The 21,297-nt window shown below is 34.6% G+C and overlaps 2 protein-coding genes across 6 annotated transcripts; one reads left to right on the forward strand and one right to left on the reverse strand.

Annotated features, from left to right (window-relative positions):
• Positions 1-354: 354 nt before the first annotated feature.
• Positions 355-16,467, forward strand: LOC105330038 (7-methylguanosine phosphate-specific 5'-nucleotidase A). Of its 4 annotated transcripts, none has more exons than XM_066077583.1 (9): positions 355-447; positions 7,256-7,354; positions 9,152-9,221; positions 10,954-11,000; positions 11,164-11,249; positions 11,541-11,630; positions 12,303-12,465; positions 14,208-14,408; positions 15,224-16,467. In XM_066077583.1, the coding sequence occupies exons 1-9, from the start codon at positions 364-366 to the stop codon at positions 15,335-15,337; spliced, it is 954 nt and encodes a 317-aa protein (XP_065933655.1). In that variant the 5' UTR covers positions 355-363; the 3' UTR covers positions 15,338-16,467. The 4 variants fall into 4 exon arrangements, with proteins under 4 accessions (XP_065933655.1, XP_065933654.1, XP_065933656.1 ...); XM_066077582.1 differs by lacking the exon at positions 9,152-9,221 and adding an exon at positions 9,865-9,934 and having other exon boundaries at positions 362-447; XM_066077584.1 differs by lacking the exon at positions 355-447 and adding an exon at positions 6,185-6,335.
• A 123-nt stretch (positions 16,468-16,590) lies between these two features.
• Positions 16,591-20,215, reverse strand: LOC105330039 (uncharacterized). 2 transcript variants are annotated; one of them, XM_066077581.1, is made up of 2 exons: positions 20,073-20,201; positions 16,591-19,369 (listed from the first exon to the last, which is right to left on the reverse strand). In XM_066077581.1, exon 2 carries the CDS (start codon positions 19,326-19,328, stop codon positions 17,322-17,324), a length of 2,007 nt encoding a protein of 668 aa, XP_065933653.1. In that variant the 5' UTR covers positions 19,329-19,369; positions 20,073-20,201; the 3' UTR covers positions 16,591-17,321. The 2 variants fall into 2 exon arrangements, with proteins under 2 accessions (XP_065933653.1, XP_065933652.1); XM_066077580.1 differs by having other exon boundaries at positions 16,592-19,338; positions 20,073-20,215.
• Between the last annotated feature and the right edge of the window lie 1,082 nt (positions 20,216-21,297).

The following is a 21,297-nucleotide window of genomic DNA, read 5'->3' on the forward strand; positions in this document are numbered from 1 at the left end:
ATCCAGTAGATCAACAGAACTTCATCTTAATCGTTTTGGGTATTGCAGTAAAGCAAGATGCTGAGGATATGGTGTAATGCAACGAGTATTGGGGGGGGGGGGGGGGGGGGGCATATCACTGAGGAAGCCTATGGTATGATAAGGCTATAAAGGAATCATTCGAACATTGCATGTCTACTCACAATGTTCACTATAGAAAACGGACGTAAAGACTATTACCTGTGTCGTGAAATTGTGATCTAACATGGGTCACTTGTTTACGGTACTTGCCAAGTTCAGAATAGATGCATGTCAGACATTACCAAATATGTCGACGTCATGCACAATGGCCTTTATGACGTAACACATAGTAAGTAAAACAAAATGTACAGGTCCATCTTGGTAGGATTTTATCAATATAAGATACGTTCGTTAGCAAGGAAACCATTGTTTATGAAGAAACGTCTGGTAAGTTGATGACGAGAGAGCGGTCCTGGTGAGCTGGGTCCGACACTGGATCACTGTTGATAAAGTGCTTACGCGAATGTAACTTGACTGGTCGAGGTTGTATGTGTGAGCTAGTCAAATTTTGTATCTGAAATCCACTGTCACCACTATATATTCAAATGATGTATCTTGTTAGGGATGTGGAATTTTGTTTTCACTGTGAGAGTATGTTCCTGCAGCAAGATGTCAATGAGAACTTTCCTGCATGGGAGTTCTAAATTTAAAAATAAAATAAGACAATTGAATAGATAGGTGAAGACTGAAGAAGAACTATGCAAACTGATGAAAAGAGCCTGGTTTTGAGTCTCACTGGCAGCTTGCTGTATGGACATACTTCATTGAACCAAATAGTGGTGTGTACATGTTACCATATGTGAAGCCTTCCTTTGGGCTGCCAGTCAGACGGTTTGTATGTCCTAACCTTGTTTTGACTGAGAGAGCGGTCCTTTACCCCCTCTTGTAGACTCTAATACGAAGGATGGTGGTCGTTGAACAGATTAGTATAAGAGTTCCCTAGGGCAGGCGGTACTATATATATACAGTAGAACGAAACCACAGCAACTTCGCGCGATCATTCCTATTGTCCAGCTGTTTTTGAGATGACAAAGTAAAGAATGCATTGTACCTGTAGGTATCAGGGCAAACTTGGTAAAACAGTACTATAGTCTGTCCTAAGTTATTGCTTCCATCAATTTTTGATGATTTTTAATAAAAATACACATACCTGTGAAAGAAATACAATTGAAATCGATGAAAGGGAATATATCCAAGATATCTTCATTGAACAATTATCCCTTTTCATTCATAAAATTTTACAGGAACGAAAACAATTTTCTTACAGATATTTATAATGGGAAATGTTTACATCTTTTCTCCATTCGGAAAACATCGCACAATTTTTTAACATTATCATCCAGGCTTAATAATGGCTGATGCAATGCAAAATCTCCGTAGACTTTCAATTTTTGGATGTGTATTGAAACCTGAAGCGGTAGAGGGGGCGTTTCAGAACAGAAAATCTGGACATTGGATGAATGTAGTTTGAGCACAAAGGTAATTACTATTATTGAAATATCAAGCAAAAAGTGGTGGAAGCAAAAACTCGGGACAGAGTATAGAAGAATGCAGCTAAATAAGACGTTGAACAAAAAAGGTATCAAATGACCAGGACATATATTACATTGTCCCGTCATCATTAAATTTCTGTTCTATATCTTCGCATCAGTTGCACAAATTTACTCAAGATTTTTCATAGTAATACACAAGCCAAGTTCGAATTTGGGCCAAATCCAAATGAATGATCTATGACAGTTATTCTTGTCAGAACTAAAAAATTCAGTTTCCGCACTCCAACTTTTAAAGAGATGTGTACAGTATACATATATATTTACATCTACCAAGTATGATTTCCTCTAGACTATTTCTTACGGAAATTAATAGTTCTTTCATAGCTCTATAGAAATCAATCCGTTTATTGATTGGTTGAAACCTACATGTACAGCTACTTAAGGAAAATCACGGACTGCACGAGATAATCATGATGATTTCAGACTCAGAATCCCATACGCGTAGGAGTCGAGTTGGCTGTTTCTTTTTTTATTCATTTGTTAAAAGTATGGAACGCCAAATTAACATATATTCAAATATATGTACCTATTTTCAAATAATTGTACCTATCTTCAATTCAATTGTACCTATCTTCAATTCAATTGTATATACCTATCTTCAAATTGAATTAGAGATAGGTACAATTCAATTATACCTATCTTTAATTCATTTGAAGATAGGTACAAATGCAATGAATTGAAGATAGGTACAATTGAATTAAAGATAGGTACAATTGAATTGAACCTATCTTCAATTACTAAAATATTGGCAATAATGAATACTCCCTGTATAGTACGCCATTTCCGTTACGTCACAACTGGCGCGAAAATTTATCAGTATACATTCTTTGATAAAATTATGGAAAAAAATAAAGCCAGTTTTTTTATTTAGGTATATACTGACCCTAACTACGTCACTACCCTAACTCCGTCACTTTTGGGGTATTCGGGTATACATGTTTTTGGCTTACTTATTGATATACATGTATATTTTAATAAGTAAATGATGCCTTTTGCAAATATATTGCACACACACACATATATATTTCTTCTTTCATCTTCGTTGTTGGTGCTTCCCTCGTTTTCCTCCATGTTGAAATGTCTTCAAGGGAGCGTTCATTATTTTCAACAATACACAAAACGAATTGAACCTAGGTATAATTGAATTGTACCTATCTTCAAATCCGTTGTATATATGTCTGAATTGAACCTATCTTCAAATCAATTGTACCTATCTTCAAATGAATTAGAGATAGGTGGGTATATCCCTCTAACTATTTTTAGAATCGGTAGGACAACGTAGTGCCTTTAAGCAAAATAGTCCCTATACTTGCAGAGTGTATATACATTTATTGGGACATTTGCATTGAAAAGAGGATTTGCAATTTTAAAAACAAGTGTCAAAATTGAATTATCATTTGAGGAAAAGAATTGAAATTGTTTGATGTACACCCTTCCCAAAACTGAGAAATTCCCTACTTTTACTTTCATTTTCAGAGTTTTTCAATACAGACGCATTTTGCCGGAAAACGAATCTGACTTCAAACCACGAAATTTTAACAGGAAAGAGACAATTTGATGAGCTTTCATTCAAGAGGTCCCTCGTTGCTGAACGAAAATTAGGGCCGGAGCTATGAACCCTAACGTTAACATTACCGCCTATGGAAAATGCATTAGTGGACTATACCCATATATAATTCAATTGAACCTATCTTTAATTGAATTGAAGATAGGTATAATTCATTTGTACCTAGGTATAATTCATTTGTACCTAGGTATAATTATTTAGAGATATGTATAATGATTTACACCTATCTTCAATTCAATTGTACCTATCTTCAAATAATTGTACCTATCTTTAATTCAATTGTACCCATCTTCAAATGATTTGAAGATAGGTACAATTAATTGAAGATAGGTACAATTATTTGAAGATAGGTACAAATATTTGAATATATGTTAATTTGGCGTTCCATATAAAAGGGAGATGTAAATAGAAACAATAAAATGCTTTCTTTGATGATTCATGCCGGTCATAAAGGTAGCGATCATTGCGTAAAAATAACAAAACCCGCTAACGAGTGTTATGTATTTTTTCTGCGATGTCGCCACCTTCATATCCCGCATGAATCACCAAAGATAACATTTTTTTTTAAATGTATATATAAGGTTGATAAGGGATGGGGGAAGGGCGGACACCCTATTTAATTCATTTTTTTTTTACATTTACATAGTGAATGTTCTTCTTCTTCCCGTTATGCTGTAAACTCAGCTTTGAGTGTCGTGACTCCAGTGCTTGAGATTCCATTGTCAGCAGATTAAAACAACTTATTTACACAGATAAAAGGTAAAAGTTAAAAGCGAGCTGTCTAATGGTGCAGGATAGTAGACACGCTAATGGTGTTGATGGCGTGTCTAAAGGTGTCCACAGATGGAGAATTCCTGATTGTGGCTGGGATGTTGTTCCCTGCCACAATCGTTGCTGGAAGAAAGGAATACTTGTAGATATCTATCCTGGTGCTGATCTGCCGGATGTTGGTGGTGGTGGAACCATGTATTCTGCTGGTGTTGGTATGCAGTAGGTGGAGAACCGGGACCTCTACAATGTGGTGTAGTATTTTGTAGAGCATGATGGTGCGGTTCCTGGCTCTCCGGTGCTCCAGTGGTTCCCATCTTAAAATTCTTAAAATATTAACAATTAAATGTTTTTCCACATAATACAGTTTAAGTTCGAATTAGGTCAAGATTCGATGATTTTTTACTGTCATTCTTCTTAAACTCAGGGGGAAAAAAAGAAATTTTTAGTCCCCCTTCATTAAATTTTGAACTGTATATACATGTGCATGTATAATTTTGAAATTGCTACTAAAGGTATTTTACCCAAGAAATACAAGTCAAGTTCGATTATGGTCCAGGGCAAATTTTTTGCGCTTTGAACTTAGACTTAAACAAACATTAGTAAGTAAGAACAGGTTTTCTAACCCCCAAAATCGTAGCTTCGTATTAAACGATCGGACTTGTTATGAAGAGTCCAAGCTAGGTACCAGTGATGCAAGGGTCTATATTTACATCTACAAAGTATTATTCCCTCTATTTCTTACAGAAACCTATAGTTAATTCATAGATCTATAGAAACAGCCAGACTGAAATCTACACGACCCGTTTATCGATTGGTCGAAATCTACAGCTGATGAAACTGATAAGAAACTGACAGGACAGATATAGACACGCCCTGTTTATCGATTGGTCCAAACCTACAGCGACCTAGAAAAAATCACGGACTGCACGAAATAATTATGACGATGTCAGACTCAAAGTCTCACAGGAGGCGATATGGCTGTTTCTTTTAGCTAACGTACTTACGTACATTGACAGTAATTTAGTGAATTTTACATACTTTTCATAATCAATTTATCAATTAGCTAAAAGAAAGATGTTAATATAAACAATAAAATGCTTTCTTTGATGATTCATTCGGGTTATGAAGGTAGCGATTAATGCAGAAAAAATTTACATAACCCGCTAACGCGGGTTATCTATTTTTTCTGCAATGTCGCTACCTTCATATCCCGAATGAATCACCAAAGAAAGCATTTTATTGTTTAAATATTGACACCCACTAAGTAGGATTCCCGCCATATATTTTTGCGGAAATAGATGATAATTTATAGCTCTATAGAAACTGATAGATAAGACTAAAATCTGCATGACCCGTTTATCGATTGGTCGAAAGAGGGATGTATGCGGCCATCTTGTACATTTGAGGGAAAAAAAATGTATAAACATTTCTTGAACTGGCTTGTCTCTACCAAAATAAGTCTGCAGCTGCGCAGTTCTACAGCTGATTTTAGTGATTGAAAAGATATTGTTCTCTTCTTAAATGCATAATTTGCAATTGCATACAAAAGAACATGGAGAACCTCATATCTATTGCTTTTTGGGTCACCTGAGTTACCTGAGGTGAAGGGGAGTTAAATTTGTGAAATTCAATGGCCCTGTCCCCTGGGGCCTGAGGGGTAGGGCTAAAACCATCAAAATTAATGCATTTTTTTTTTAAATCTTCTTCCTTACTAGTAACCACTGAACATCAAGCAGTCAAACTACTGTCATGATTGTAATAAGCAATAAGTTCTCTACATTTTGACCTGAAAATGGGCGATTTTTCCGTTCTGTTATATATAAGACCTACTTGGTTTTTTTTTTCTCCATATTTACTCTTTTTTTTAATCCAAAATAACACGAAGAATGCTGCACCAACTGTATTGTTCAGCAACCTTAAAGTTAAACATTTGATAAGCTTTCGGACATCCTAAAAGTCACATGGCAAACGTTCAAGCATAAAATACCAAAAAAAAAATTATTTTGATACTCCCCAAAAAGGTAAGGGAGCTGCATGATAATTTAATTTTAATATGTAAAATATTAAAAAATAAAAAAAATTGTTGTTGCGAACAAAAGTGGGGGAGAGGGACCAACAACACGATCAACAAATCTTAACTATACTTAACTAATGAAACTATAGTTAACTAATCTTGAACTAAAGTTTACATAGTTCACAGTCGATTAACAGGCAGTCGGATTTTTTTCTTCAAATTACCGCCCTTGAATACTTGGCTCTTTTGTATTGAGAACCAAATTGTGTCTTAAAAACTAGTTCCCGTGTTATTGATATTGGATACCAGCTAAGCGATTTGGCTCGGTTAGATTGGAGGACGGAAAGAGAAAAATCTGAAAATGAACGATGTAAGAACTTCTATTCAGATAGTTAGTGATTTTTATGGTATTTATCGGTTTTTTATTATATTTAGGGGTGAAATGTTGGCTTAAAATTTCGAAAATTGGGAAATACGAGATGCCGATTATCAATATGCTGCATTATCTGAAAATCGAAATTAACATTGTTTGTAAAACATTTGCAAGATAAAACAGCTCATATTTTGTAGTAAACCTGATTGTAGATGGAATTTTCAAAACGCAAATAGAAAACCGTAATCCCTTTTAAATTGTATGTCTAAGTTTATTCTTTCGTTTTCACTTTTATTTCCCGGATATTGATAATGTCTGTTCTCTTTTTTGAAACTCAGACCAATGCGCTGGTCTATACATGAATGTAGATGTAATAATTAACAAGGATGTTTTGCTAACTTACTGACTCAGCACTGAGTTTGCAAATTAAACCAGGGACGTTAGTATATACGTCCCTGATTAAACTTAAATACAAGCGTGACAAGTGATATATTGTCTGCATATAAAAGGCAATAAATGAAAGGGCCATGCATAGACTATTACATTCTAAAGCATTGGGTCATCTGCCCAACCATTGATTATAAGCAGATGATTTGATAGCTAATGTTTAATGAAAACCATTGATATCTATTAGAGCAGATGGTAATTATATGATGTACATGTAAGTAACCCACAGAAAAGGGATTATCTCTTGTTTGTTGATAAGCATTATGCAATATTATGTAGGGTTAGATGTAAATGTGACCTTGAAGGGAAATCATGCAAACATTGATTTAAGTTTGCATTAGCAGGCAGTATGCATTAAATTGACATATGTTCTCACTGGATTAAACATGTTAAAGGAAATAAGTAAAAATCAATAAATTAAATTTCTTGATAATTATGATGCATTATGGGATGTATGAATTTGATTTCAGATACCTGAGTTAAGCTTACAAAATGTGCGGATAGCAAATCCAGAACATGTCACGGAAGTGATACAAAACATGATCAGAGATGGGCAAAACAAACTACAGGTAACTCTTACACTGCTTTGATTACTTTCAAAACTGGAAATTAGTTTGTTAAGCAAGTTATAACTTTTGAAGATATGTACAATTGTACATGTACAGTACCGATCAGACCCAACCTTACAGAAAGTAAACCCAAACTAAACCCCGGGTTTACTTTCTGGGTTTACTAGAGTGGACCCAGAGTAAACCCAGAGTGGACAAAGAGAGTAAACCCCGATCAGAAGTATAACCCTGAAAGCAGACGCTACATGTGTATTCGGAATACACAAGGGGCAGGAATCACAGGCAGTAAGATGTTAAGATAAAATACAGGTCTGCTTCACACTTCAGTGCGTATAGTTGACTCCAAAAGCAAAGTAAACCCCGAGTGGACCCAAATTTTCAAAAAGTAAACCCAGAAAGTAAACCATGGGTTTAGTTGGGGTTTACTCTGGTGTTAGGTTGGGTCTGATCGGTACTGTACGTATCATCAACATGTGATTGGTCACGCAGGGTTGTCATGCACTGAAATTTTTGGTACAGGGTCTGGGTCCTTTTAGAAGGAGAAAATGACTTAATTTTGGATGGTAAAACTGAGAAATGTTTCATAATCAATTAAAAAAAAGAAAGAAAGTAAAGATGAAAAGAGAGTATCTAATGGCTATTTTCATTTTATAGTGACCCATGTATCAGAAGTATTACACCTTCTCCCTCATACTAGTATATTTATATTCAGTGTATATTTCCCCTTATGAACCTGCGTTCAATTTCGTTCAATTTTCTATGAATACACTTTGCTAATTCATGCGCCATAAGCACTAATATAAACATCTTCACGTGTTTTGAGTTTATTTTTGTATGATTAAATGAAACTTTCAATCTTAGATAACTCATTTGATAAGTACTTTTGAAAAATAATAATTAAATTATATTTACTCCTTAATAAAAAAATATTTTTCTCTAAAAAGTTTCTAGCTCTATATTTTAGTCACTAAATAACATGTTGATATGGCTGTTGCATGTATGTTCCTATCCCTGCCTGGGTGCGTATATAATGGCTTTACAGCGACGATACACATATATATTTCATACAATAGACATAAATATAAGCATTGAATACCTGCAGTACTAATTTGTGGATGTCGTTGGTCCTGTAACACACCAAGCGGTGCAGACAAATTATCATACCGTGGTAACGTGCGGTATTCATTTTGTCTGCACCTCTTGGTGTGTCATAGGACCGACGACATCCACAAATAAGCATTCATTGCGTGTACATAAGCATTCATTGCATGTACATAGTATCATGAATTGGATTTATTAGACTGAAAAAATTGGAAATTTTCTAAGGTCCCAATATGTGACAAATGATTTTATCAGAGAGACTGATGATCTGTAGTCTTAGTGATTTAATCAGAGAGACTGATGATCTGTAGTCTTAGTGATTTAATCAGAGAGACTGATGATCTGTAGTCTTAGTGATTTAATCAGAGAGACTGATGATCTGTAGTCATAGTGATTTAATCAGAGAGACTGATGATCTGTAGTCTTAGTGCGCAGACTCGTATGTGTAGTCATGTTTGTGTAATCATGGCATATTCTTAGATATATTTACCTGAATGAAATAAAATGAAATGAAAGTCTGAGCAGATCATTCAGTATTTCAATATTTCAATATAAAGATAATGTTTTGGGTAAAATTGTCTAGTTCATTAAATTTCATTGGATGTTTCAATGATTTATTGGACTGGTGTATGGTTTGGGACACTGCTAGCCTGTGTAGTCCTGTTATTGTGATGCCTTGTTAATTTTTTGTATCAGGTCACAGCTGATTTTGATTTCACATTGACCAAATTCAAAGCAAATGGCACTCGCTGTGCTGGGACTCATAGTAAGTATGGATTAACTCCCCCTGCACCACCAACAGTCTCTAATCTAGCTAGCAAATGTCTGATGTTTCACACCACAAACAAACTTTATCAGCTGTAAAATTAAATTTTAATTGCTAAAATATTGTGGATAATGTCAATATTGTCCAAGAAAGGTTTCGTGTGTTTGAGACATCAGGCTGTGGCCAGACATGGCTGTACAACCCCTGTACATAATGCAGTTAATCCACTGGCAGTGTTATAACTGTGTGATACACGTATATACTAGTAGAGAACAAGAGTAGGATAGCAGTACAGCAGTGCTGACAGCTACTGATATTGATACTTCAAATTCTCCCTCAGTACGGGTTGTGCGTACAATTACCACATGATTATCAGTTTCTAGATTTCTGTTTGAGAGAACAATCCAGAATCTAAATGTAATGAAAAAAGAATATACCCGGTACGTTTTATCAATTTTTGATCACAATATTCTTTAATGTTTTTTTTTTTGCTAAGCAGTACATGTATGTACATGTACATGTATATGTGTTGTACCACAGAGTATTATAACACTGCCCTTAGACATGGGGTACTTAGACATGGATAGACATGGATAGACCTGGTGTTGTATATGTTAAGTCAATCTGTTTCTCTTACTTGCAGGTGGTTGCTGACTTTGATAGAACTCTATCCAAATACACACATCGAGGCCAAATCTGCTCCACGTGTCATAGTACGTGTTACTGTAGCTGTCACAGGGTGATGTGATTTATGCACACGCTGTACCCTTCAGATCTTCACTGACGGGGGCACGCGCTGAACCTCTCAGGTGTCCCCTGATCGGGCATGCACTGTACCCTTCAGGTGTCCCCTGACCGAGGCAATGTGTAAAATCTGGTCTGACTGTGATTGAGTGGATGTACATTCTACAGTTTATTGAGTGTTAAAAATCCCTTGATTTGAATTTTGTTTCCTAGTTGATTTTACTCTTTAGTGGAGCAGTTGGATATGGCTCCTCCTGAAGATTTCTGTAGACAAGACTAGTTGGAATTATTTATGACAATGATGATTATTTTAAAAATTGTGAAGTTAAAAACACATGTAATATTAAAATCATATAAAAAAATGAAACTAATAAATATAAATATCTTTCATGACTCTTGAGTAGGAATTTTCACAGTGTTCATATACTTTCACTTCCCAATACTTGTATTACTGAGATACAGGTACTTGGTATACTTAAGTACCATTTCTTTTCTGATTCAGATTCTATTGATTCTATACAATTTTAAGATAACCGGTAACTGTACTCATCATCACCAAGATTTTATTTATCATGTTTTTGTCAAAGCTGTTGACTAGCCATCCTATTAACTTTGCATGTCCTCGACTGGTGTGGAGGTGTTATTATTCATGCTCCTCATTATCCTAATATTTCTATATTATCCACCCACCCCAAGCCTTTCCTAACACAGAGTCATTTTTAATTAACTCCCTCAAAAGGATTGATGATGTTGTAGAAGGAACTTATTTGATTAACTATTGATAAACTAGTTTTTGTCATGATAAGAAATGTTAGATTACACACTGTAAATTAATTTTTTCTTAATTTCAAATCATCCTTGAAAATTTTGTTTACATTGAGAAGTGAATTAGAAATATTTGAAACAAGTTAAATTTTTAGATTTTGTTATACATTAGTGTATTTATTTAAGAATCTAATCTCCAGTAATAATTTGTCTCTTGTTTTAGATGTTTTAGAAGAGGGCCATGTTCTGCCTGAATTCTACAAAGATGAGGTAAGTGAGTGTATTCCCAAAACAAACATTAATTGATTCAAGTAATTTTGTTGTTGATAGTTTTGAATGAATAATACATGTATGTGTTAAACTGTCAATTATAAAAAAAACTAACTACCGGTACACTGAAAATCTTACAATGATTTAATGTTTTAAATCTCAGGCCAGGGCACTTCGAGATCATTATTTTCCTATTGAAATGAATCCTAAACTTACCATAGAAGAGAAAATTCCTGTAATGGTGGAATGGTAAGTTGTCTTAAAATTTCCTCCCCCACCCTCTCTCTCTCTCTCTCTCTCTTTCTCTCTCTCTCTTTGGTATTTTATTGCACAAGTGGACCAAGGCTCTCTCTATCTCTCTCTTTCTCTCATGATTTAGTATTCATTGCCATGCTTACTATCCACAGGTGGACTAAGGCTCTCTCTCTCTTGCTCTCTCTCTCTTGCTCTCTCTCTCTCTCTCTCTCTCTCTCTCTCTCTCTCTCTCTCTCTCTCATGATTTGGTATTCATTGCCATACTTATTAACTTATTATCCACAGGTGGACTAAGGCTCATGACCTTCTATCAAAGTGCCATATAACTAAAGACGATGTAAGAATAATGGTGGAAAACTCCACAGCCAGACTAAGGTGATTAATATGAAAGTTCTTAGCTGCCTGTTTACATGCTGGTGTATAAACTGGGTTTAGATAATTTACAGTGTTGATAAACAGCAAAATAGTTGGTCTAACTTTAATTCATAAATTGTGATTGCACAGATAATATATTATTTTGTACCACATACTTTGATTTGAGTCGCATACCGTAGATTGGCAAATAATCACAAAGATTTTGACTTTACTGTATTCACAATTTATCATTTTTACGCACTTCCTGAATATTATCATTAGTTTCCAAAAATGTGCTGTATCCATATAGGAACAAAGATATTGCAGTGTGAAATTAAAAGTAAAAACCATTGTGAATGGTACTTTTTAAGAGTACCTTTTGAGAAATAGTGATCTTCTAACATCGTGGAATAATGGAATTAAAAAGACTTACAGTACACTGTGAAAACATGCAGATCATACGATATGTAATATGAAGTAAATTATCTCATTCAGTTAAGTTGAGCTTTACAATCATAATTGAACTATCTCACAGAAGAATTAGATCGGCCAGGAGCTTAACTAGCAGTGTAATAAAATGATTAATGACTAATGATACTACTGGTTTATATAAGTAAATATCAGTAAAAGTTTTGTATGATTTATACTAATATCTGCTGTATTAACACCATTGTTCTGTGTTGTGGTCAACAGGGACGGTTGTACTTGGTTTTTTGACCAGTTACAGGCAACTGACATCCCCCTCCTGATTTTCTCCGCGGGCATTGGTGATGTCATCATTGAGGTCATCAAACACCAAGCTACTCTCCATGACAACATGAAGGTCGTGTCGAACTATCTGGAGTATGATGATCAGGTTTGTCATCAAGCCAATCTCATTTCACATGCAGCATAAAATACCTTGGATAGAAGACAATCTTATTGTTCTAATAAAGAAGACTAGACTTTGACCCTTGCGTGCATGGGTTGACATTGCATATCGGACATTTACGAAATAGGTACATGGACACACCGTATTATTGACATTTACATAAATCTATAAGCCTACAACAATGCTATTAATTTCACTACAGTTTCCTTAGTTTGAAAAATCTAACTGTGTCTCAGAAAAGGCTCTCACCAGTTAGAATGCCTCCCATATACCCGTAATGTAGCAGAAAATTGCAAAATCGCTCCAGAACAATTTTGGAGATAATTAATGAAGTTGCCTTGAAAAAACCAGTCAAATTCATCATAATAAATCTTTTTTAGACTGTAAATACCTTTCATCTAAAAAATTTAATCCATATAATGGAAGAATTCAACACTTATTCACCAACGTACACGTATTTTCTTTGCTACTGAGACAATACACGGAACGCATTCTATCGTAAAACTGGGTCCGAAGGACATAATTCATTTTTACAATAAAACATATTCTATCTTCACTCTCCTAAGAAATATCATGTGATTTTTTTGCATGTAATCAATATTTTTTGTCATCATGGTAACAAAAGTAAGTACATGTACTTAGTTGAAATGTATATTTGTTATTTTATACTTTCTCTCATAAGAAATCAATAATATTTATGAACAGAATATATAGCCAATTTCCCATGAAAATTTACCGGTATTAGTATTATCATCTCTGAGCTTATTCATGCAAATATGATATTGTGGAAACATAAACTAAAGATCCCGTTAGCGCAAGATTGTAAAATCCAAAATATCCAGATGATTTCTAGGATTTTTTGAGGAATTTTTGTTGATTATTAATTATACCCCCGCTCCGAAGGAGAGAGGGTATACTGTTTTACCCTTGTGTGTCTGTCTGTCTGTCCGTAACAAAATTTTCTGTCGCATTTATCTCAGCAACTATTTATCGCAGATGCTTGAAATTTTTACACAGTGTTTGTTAAGGCATATCATATCATAGGATATATTTTTGTACCAATCGGACGTCAACTTCCTGTTAAATAATGACTTTGTTTATTTTTAGCCAAAATTTTCAAACAAATTTTCGTCAAAGATTTCTTAGCAGCTATTTCATATATTTCTCGCAGATGCTTGAAATTTTTACACAGTGTTTGTTAAGGCATGCCATATCGTGGGATATATTTTTGTACCAATCGGACGTCAACTTCCTGTTTAATGAGTACTTTGTTTACATGTATTTTAGCCAAAATTTTCAAACAAATTTTCCTCAAAGATTTTTTCAGCAGCTATTTATCGCAGATGCTTGAAATTTTAACAACTATTTGTTTAGGCATGCCTTATTGTGGGATATATTTCTGTACCAATCGGATGCCAGCTTTCTGTTAAATGTTGATTTTGCTTATTTTGCATATTCACATCAGAGTGGGGGTATCACTAGTGAGCATTGGCTCACAGATATCTTGTTAACAAAGGTTAACTGAGAAAAAATAAAAACAAATTGATAATCTTCAAGTACCATTGATGTTTAAAATATATAAAGCAAAAGACAGTATTCTTCCGATTTATCGGTTTTAAAGACCAAAAATTCGAGTCTATTATTTAATATAGTAGTATAGATATTATGGAATGATAGAACTTTTTCTTCCAGTTATGTCTTGTAATTTGAGAACTGTTTTATTTCAGGGAAAGATGACAGGTTTCCAGGATGAAATGATCCATGTGTACAACAAGAATGAGGGGGCCATTCACGATTCTGATTATTTCCAGAAGTTAGAGCATAGAAATAATGTAATACTGATGGGGGATTCCCTGGGAGACCTACACATGGCCGATGGAGCTGTAGGTGTCCAAAACAAGCTAAAAATAGGATTCCTTAATGTGAAGGTCAGTCATACCATGGATTACCTGTAAACGTTGATCTATCGTGAACACTAGGGAAAGCTTTTATATACAATCTACATGTACCATGATTTATTATGTTATGAAACTATATTTAATGAGTTGTGTTTTTTTTTTATTACACAAGTTGAAAAAAGATTATGGAAGATTCTATCCAAAGTTTTAGTCCCTTATTGAGTACTATTTTAGTAAAACCATGGACTTCTGGTATGATGAGTGGATGTCAATGAAGTAGACAGACTAACATCAAATTGCTATTTGATATCAATTACCATAATTCCATGGTCTCGTTAAAGTGGCTCTTATATGTGGTTTTATTTTAAAGGCAGTGTTATTGTGAAGTCATCTCCATCTCGATCTCACAATTCTATCAATTCAAAAATTAATTATAAGACTGCTATCTACTGCATATTGAAGTTGACATGTGATGAAGAAGGACAAAATGAACTATTGCTGAAAGACATACAGATTGTTGTTGGTATAAATGTTAATATTTCTTCCTCGACAAAGCTATGGTTCTTATTGGGAATTCAGGGTCACTTGGTAGTCTTGCATCTAATTTTGAGAGCTTGCTTAGTCTCAATAATCTTGGGTTTGACTCAGACTTTGTCATCAATAAAGTTAGTCATTGAAATTAAAATAATATTATTGGATGCAATGGATTGCCAAGGATGTGTGTGACTGTACAGAAAGTTGACCCCTCAAACAAATTCATTTATAAATAGCTTTGAAAATACTTTTACTTTTGCACAATTACTAGTATGTGGAAATAATGTTGTTTTAATCATTGTACATTACAGGTTGAGGAGAGCCTTGAGTTATACATGAAGAAATACGATATTGTAATTCTTGAAGACGAGACATTAGATGTGGTCAATGCAATTCTACGAAAAGTGCTCCAGAGTAAACAGTAGATCTGAGTCCTGCCTACGACAGAATTTGAGTCTTTCATTGCAGCATGAACCTGTGTGCGAGTCCATGGAATGAACGATTTTAACTGTAGTGGAACTAGAGTTGTGTCCCTTGCAATATTATTTTGTATTTGTAATGAGAAGGTGCAGAGTGAATTAAGCATTTTTTTGCGTTTGTTTCCTGGGGCTTAAAAGTACTTTAGGATTAGCATCAGGTCAAACCAGTTTTTTTTATACGTGAACCCAATACTAGTAGTTATCATCAATTATTTTCGGTATTGGTATCTTAAGGTATAGTTACAATATTTTTCTTCATGCCTTTAATATTTTCCCTTTTATAAACTGTTTTCCATTTTGATATATTTCTCTATGCACAATGTAATTTTTAACAGCAAAAAACAAGATCTGTATTGTTGGACTGTTAAGATGTTTCAAATTATTTGATTGATATGGTGAAAAATTTGCCAGTTCAGATCTGGATTTATTTATGGGGTTTTTTTTCAATTTTGCAATTTTAGACATTTCTTGAGTGCTGAAAGCGCCGTTCTATGAAAGGTTTATTCCAAGATTTGTTCTTTTATACAGATGCATATTAGCTGATTTTCTTTTCATTTTTTCCCATTCATTATTTCTTTAATGAAAATAGATATTAAAACGTTCATGTACAAAGGATTCATCATTATTCTCTAAGGACAAATTTTAAGGATTTTGTAAGTCTAATTCAAATTTTTAACAAAATATGACAGATTTTATTGGAAGAGGAATTGTTTATGAAACATATCCTTAAAATCTCCGTGTGTTATAAAATCCAAGAAAACTGAAGCTCAGGAATATTGATTAAGCCACAGTATTTTATGGAAGTTTATCTGTTGCATACATATTTACAAGTTTTACCTATTTATTTACCTGTGTATGAGGGGAATAGATTGTCTCCCTGCCCCAAGCAGTATCTACACACCTCTACTAGAATTGGGTGGAGTCAACAAGGAACATATCTTTTTGTTACAAACTATTTGTCAAGACAGCTGAAATACACCCTCTGAATAATATTACAATGCTATACCATTATTAAAGTATTACCGTACTTTTCAACAATGTTTTGATATTTTTAGAAATAAAACTGTATACCCATAGATATGTTATGTTATGACATTGGTCCTGGGCCTCTGTATTGGTTTAATAGATAAAATACATATGTGGAAAGATTTAGGGACTAAACTATTTTACTTATTTTGGCAACATGTAAAAATAAACAACACAATGATAAAGAAAGTTGAACTGTATTGCAACATATGCATAGCCTGTACATTGAAAATATAAATGTCAAGAAATTTATAAAAATGAGTGCAACTGAAATAGAATGCTTACATTCAGTACAATTCAAATTCATAATATAAACAGCCATGATGAGATAAAAACATTAAACATTACATGAATAAAGCAGTTCACAGTAAAGAATTACACCGTTGATAATGATAAATAATACAGTATTTAAAACTCACTGGGACAGCAAAGCAAAGAACATTCTGTCACCAAACACTGGTCAAAGATATTGTAGTTAATTGATCTGGTCCCACTGTCACCAAACTTCCTCAAGTCATAACTCGGCCTCAAGTCTTAGTTTTTGACCTCAAATTTATGCATCTTTTCTTTCAGGGTCTAAGTTGAGGACTATATATGAAAAGGTGAAGGCTGGGACTGTTATACCATGACACACTGCAATGTATCACCATTTACACGTTCTGTGATACATAACTTGGATGTAATGTTACAAACATTGAAAATTTAATAAATAATAATAAAATTGAATAAATAAACAACATGCACAGTTGTCAATTAATGCTGAAATAGATTAAGTGCTTTGTTATTCAAGAATAATAATAGTAATGTAGGGATGTTACCGGTATTTGCAACCTATATGTTATCTGTGCATGTTTGGTAATTTATTTAGTGGAAGGATATTTCAAATAAACTAGGTATCTATTTACTAGTGTAAGACTACATCCTGTATTCTCCTGTGTGTAGCAGTTTGTATTCTGTGGAATGGATACTGTGTGAGTGACTGTTGGTATGAGTATAGAGCAGCCTGGAGGTTCCCTGTGATCTGTTGACAGATCCCCAGGATCTCCCAGGAGATGTCTCTGAATAGTTTAAGTATATACAGTCCCTGATCATGGTGGACTAGGACCTGCAGCTCATCTAGAGCTGCTTGTGATAATGTTGTATCAATGTGTCTGTAACACAAGAACTCTAGGAAGTGTAACAGTACAAAAACTGGGATATATGTATACCCGCTGTTCTGTAGAGCAGACTGTTGTTCTGGTATTAGTTCACTGATATAACAGATTTCATGGTCAAGTTCTATATCCTGTGCTACAGCCTGTCTGATCTTTGTAGACCAGGACTGTCCCCCTACAGCCTCAGTATACCTCTCTCTGTCTACACGTTTCCTATACATCACATATGGCTGTGCTAACTTGACCTTTGTCATCTCTATAACAGATAAAGCTTCCCTGTATCTGAGTGTCTTGTAATAATACATGGCAATGTACAACATGTCAGAAATACACCCAAACTTTGCTGCTAATTTCAGCATGTGACAGGACATTTTGTCTGCATTATAAATTTGTTTATTACAACCTGTGTTAGTGTACATGTCGTGGAATTCAAATGCAGCAATTCGAAAAAAAGAGGCTATAAGTTTCTGTATTATAGTAACTTGATACTGTGTCAGAGGTGACTCTAACAACTGTTCCATTGTGAGTATGGCTTTGGTAAGGCCACATAAGTCTGTTGAACATACCGGTACTCTAATTTTACAAGACTCTTTTACAAGTTCTACATCATAATCAACTTCAGACCTGATTATACTTTCATCTGTACAAATAGAAAGTCTAGGATTGTACAGGACATCAATGATGTAGGACCTGATAGAGGAACTCTGTAACAGACAGGCCAGACCTTTCTTGTACAATTCATGTAACTGTAGGAACAATCTGTTTTGTGCTGAGCCATGGACCTTTGTCAGAAACATGTTGTTTTGTGGGATAAAAAAGTTTGGACAAACTCCCTCATACACCCATTTAAGGAGGAGTTTAAAGCAGACCCAGAAACCAGCCAAGAGATTTTGTGGACACCAGTGAGGTAATGTGTTTTGTTGAATCGCCCAAAAAATTGTTGTCTTCATGTGATAGGAACACAACAGTTTATTGGTTTCTTCTGATTGTTGGTTCATTACTTGTTTTAAGAAATGTTTTAACAATCCATAAGTTAAAAATTGGCAGTGGTTCATTGAAGAAACAAGTTTATATTCTGCCTGAGAGAAAGAAATTCTCCATTCTTCATGTTCATGGGGTCCTAACGGGTGTCCTATTGCTACAAAGTGACATCCATTTCTTACAATGTCATCAACAACTTCAGGATCAGGCCATGAATGACATCTGTCTATCCATGAGGAGACAGACAGAGGCCAAAAATCACAAACAAAACAGTGGGCAGTGTCATATTCTAATCCTCCTACATCACCACTACCACAAGGTCCATGTACAGTAGAATTAGGAATTACTATTGAACAAGTTAACTGTCTTTGTATAGAACTAGATATATAGACTCTGTCATTCATTCTGACACATGATAATTGGACATCTCTGTATCTTGTTGGTGTCAGTAACTGAAGTAGAGTGAATCCTGGTGGACTCTCAGAACTGTCAGAGAGAATCAAGGTTGTATTAGCTGTGTTGTAATACACAGACTGAGACATGTCCATGATCACTCGGTGGTTGTTTGGCCAGAACATTAAGTCGATATCTGATCCCTCCAGTCTGAAACCTTCTCTGTGACTTCCACTCAACATCTCAATGAATTCATCATTAGGTGCCACTCGGCTGTCCACCATATCCATGATGTCCTCTGCCTCCCGCCTGATAGCCACCTGTTGTGAGGTCCCCACTATCTCACACATCCTCACGAACACGGCCTCTGATATGTGATGCATTCCCCCACATCTGTTATTATTAATTTACATATATTTGAAAACTGAAAAAGTTGAGATAAATATTGATTATATTACTCATTCACATTTCATACGTCATGAAACATGAAATTATAGCTGCTGTTCCAAGAAGCTAGTAGATTTAATAAATAATACCTGTACATGCGTACTTTATTTAAGATAACAAATATGAACTGTGATATCGACATCAAATAAAATGTAATTCGACCATGTTGTCAAAATCAATCATCTTTCCTCACAACATCAGAGTTGTGTCGGCCACGTGTTGAACTAGTAAACTCTAGATATAGAGCTACTTGTTTTGAAAAGATTTGGGATGTTTACATTATTATACCAATTTCACATGTTTGATTGACCTATTATGAGGTCAGTAAATGCATAACTTCTATTCTTTTATTGAACTACATGTATGTTTAAAACAAGAAATGGCCAGATGAAAATTAGCCTTATAATGTATCTTTAAAAATAATAATAATAAACGTTTTGTTTCAAGTTTTTGTCGCTTTTAAAAGTAGGAAAGGGGCTTCTTCAGTGGATTTAATTAAATAGCTTGGTTTGCTTCTGGGCCATCTTGGATATCCAAGACATAGGTCTATATCTATTGACTTTTCATTGTACAGTTTAGAATTATAAAAGAAACATTAAAAAAATATCAATTAACGCACAATTTTAAAATGGGCATTAACTACAGCATGGTGAATACATTTTGAAAAAAATGAAACTTACATTCTTGTTGGAAATGACTCCATTTTGAAGGCAATATACTATTAACTGTGGAATTATCGTGCTATTTTTAGATATGGTAATTTTCTTATCCATATGTTGTACTTTCATTTTGATTGAACTTTTTATTTATTTTCTTTGGTCTGTCTTGAAGTCTCGTGAACTTGAAAAATATATTTTCGGATATAAAATATGAATAGTTTTAAAATGAATGTTATTTTCACTTTCCTTCAATCGTTAAAAAGTTATCTAGTGAAATGGAAACTTTGTAACACATTGCGCGGGGGTGTTAAGGAAGGATATGGGCAATTTAGCGTCTTATTTTGACTGTTATATTCAAAATCGGGCAATTAAATAATTATTTTTTATAAGATCAAAAACTAAGTATTATCCTTTGAAATAGATGTCAGTGCAATAAAATCGGGTAGTACATAACTGCCAAATTGGTGCATTATCATGTGCCAACTATAATTGTTATACTTTCATGTTAAATACTGAAATCTGATTGGTTTAGACGCAGTTCATAATCCGTTCTATTACCCTCAGCGTTAGCAACGCACATAGCAACGGGTAACATTAAAAATTGTTACATGAAGTCAAACACCGTGAATCAGAAAAACTCCAACTGGTTCCCTATCTCCCAAGGAGTGAGGCAAGGGGGAGTCCTTTCAACATTCCTCTACTTAGTCTTTATAAACGATCTCCTACAAGAACTACAAAACCAAAACCCAAATACTGGAATCCACAGCATTAGATCTTCAAATCCAGCACTTGCAGATGATATTTCTTGTATAGCCTTATCACCACGAGGTCTTCAAACCCTTCTCAACACAGCTTACGACTTTTCTATTCGATGGCGATTCAAATTTAACGCAAGCAAATCTAATGTTCTATATTTCTCTCCAACAGGCATCAACTACAATTCTCTTTCCTGGAAACTTGGCCACGACACCATTAAAATTTCAAAATCATATAACCATCTTGGTATTCTTCTAGATGCTAAGCTTGACCCAACAGAAAGAACAGCAAAAGCATGTAGAAAAGGTCAACAAACGTATTTTGCTCTCAAAATAAGTGAACACCTCAATCCCGCAACTCTTTCCAAGCTTTATAAACGGATTGTTCTTCCTAGTGTTCTGTACGGTAGTGAGCTATGGTGTGACCTTAAACAGAAGGACAACCGCGCTTTGGATGTATTTCAGCACTTCATATGTAAACACGCCATGAA

This window comes from Magallana gigas, chromosome 2 (genome assembly GCF_963853765.1).
Source record: "Magallana gigas chromosome 2, xbMagGiga1.1, whole genome shotgun sequence".
NCBI lineage: Eukaryota > Metazoa > Mollusca > Bivalvia > Ostreida > Ostreidae > Magallana > Magallana gigas.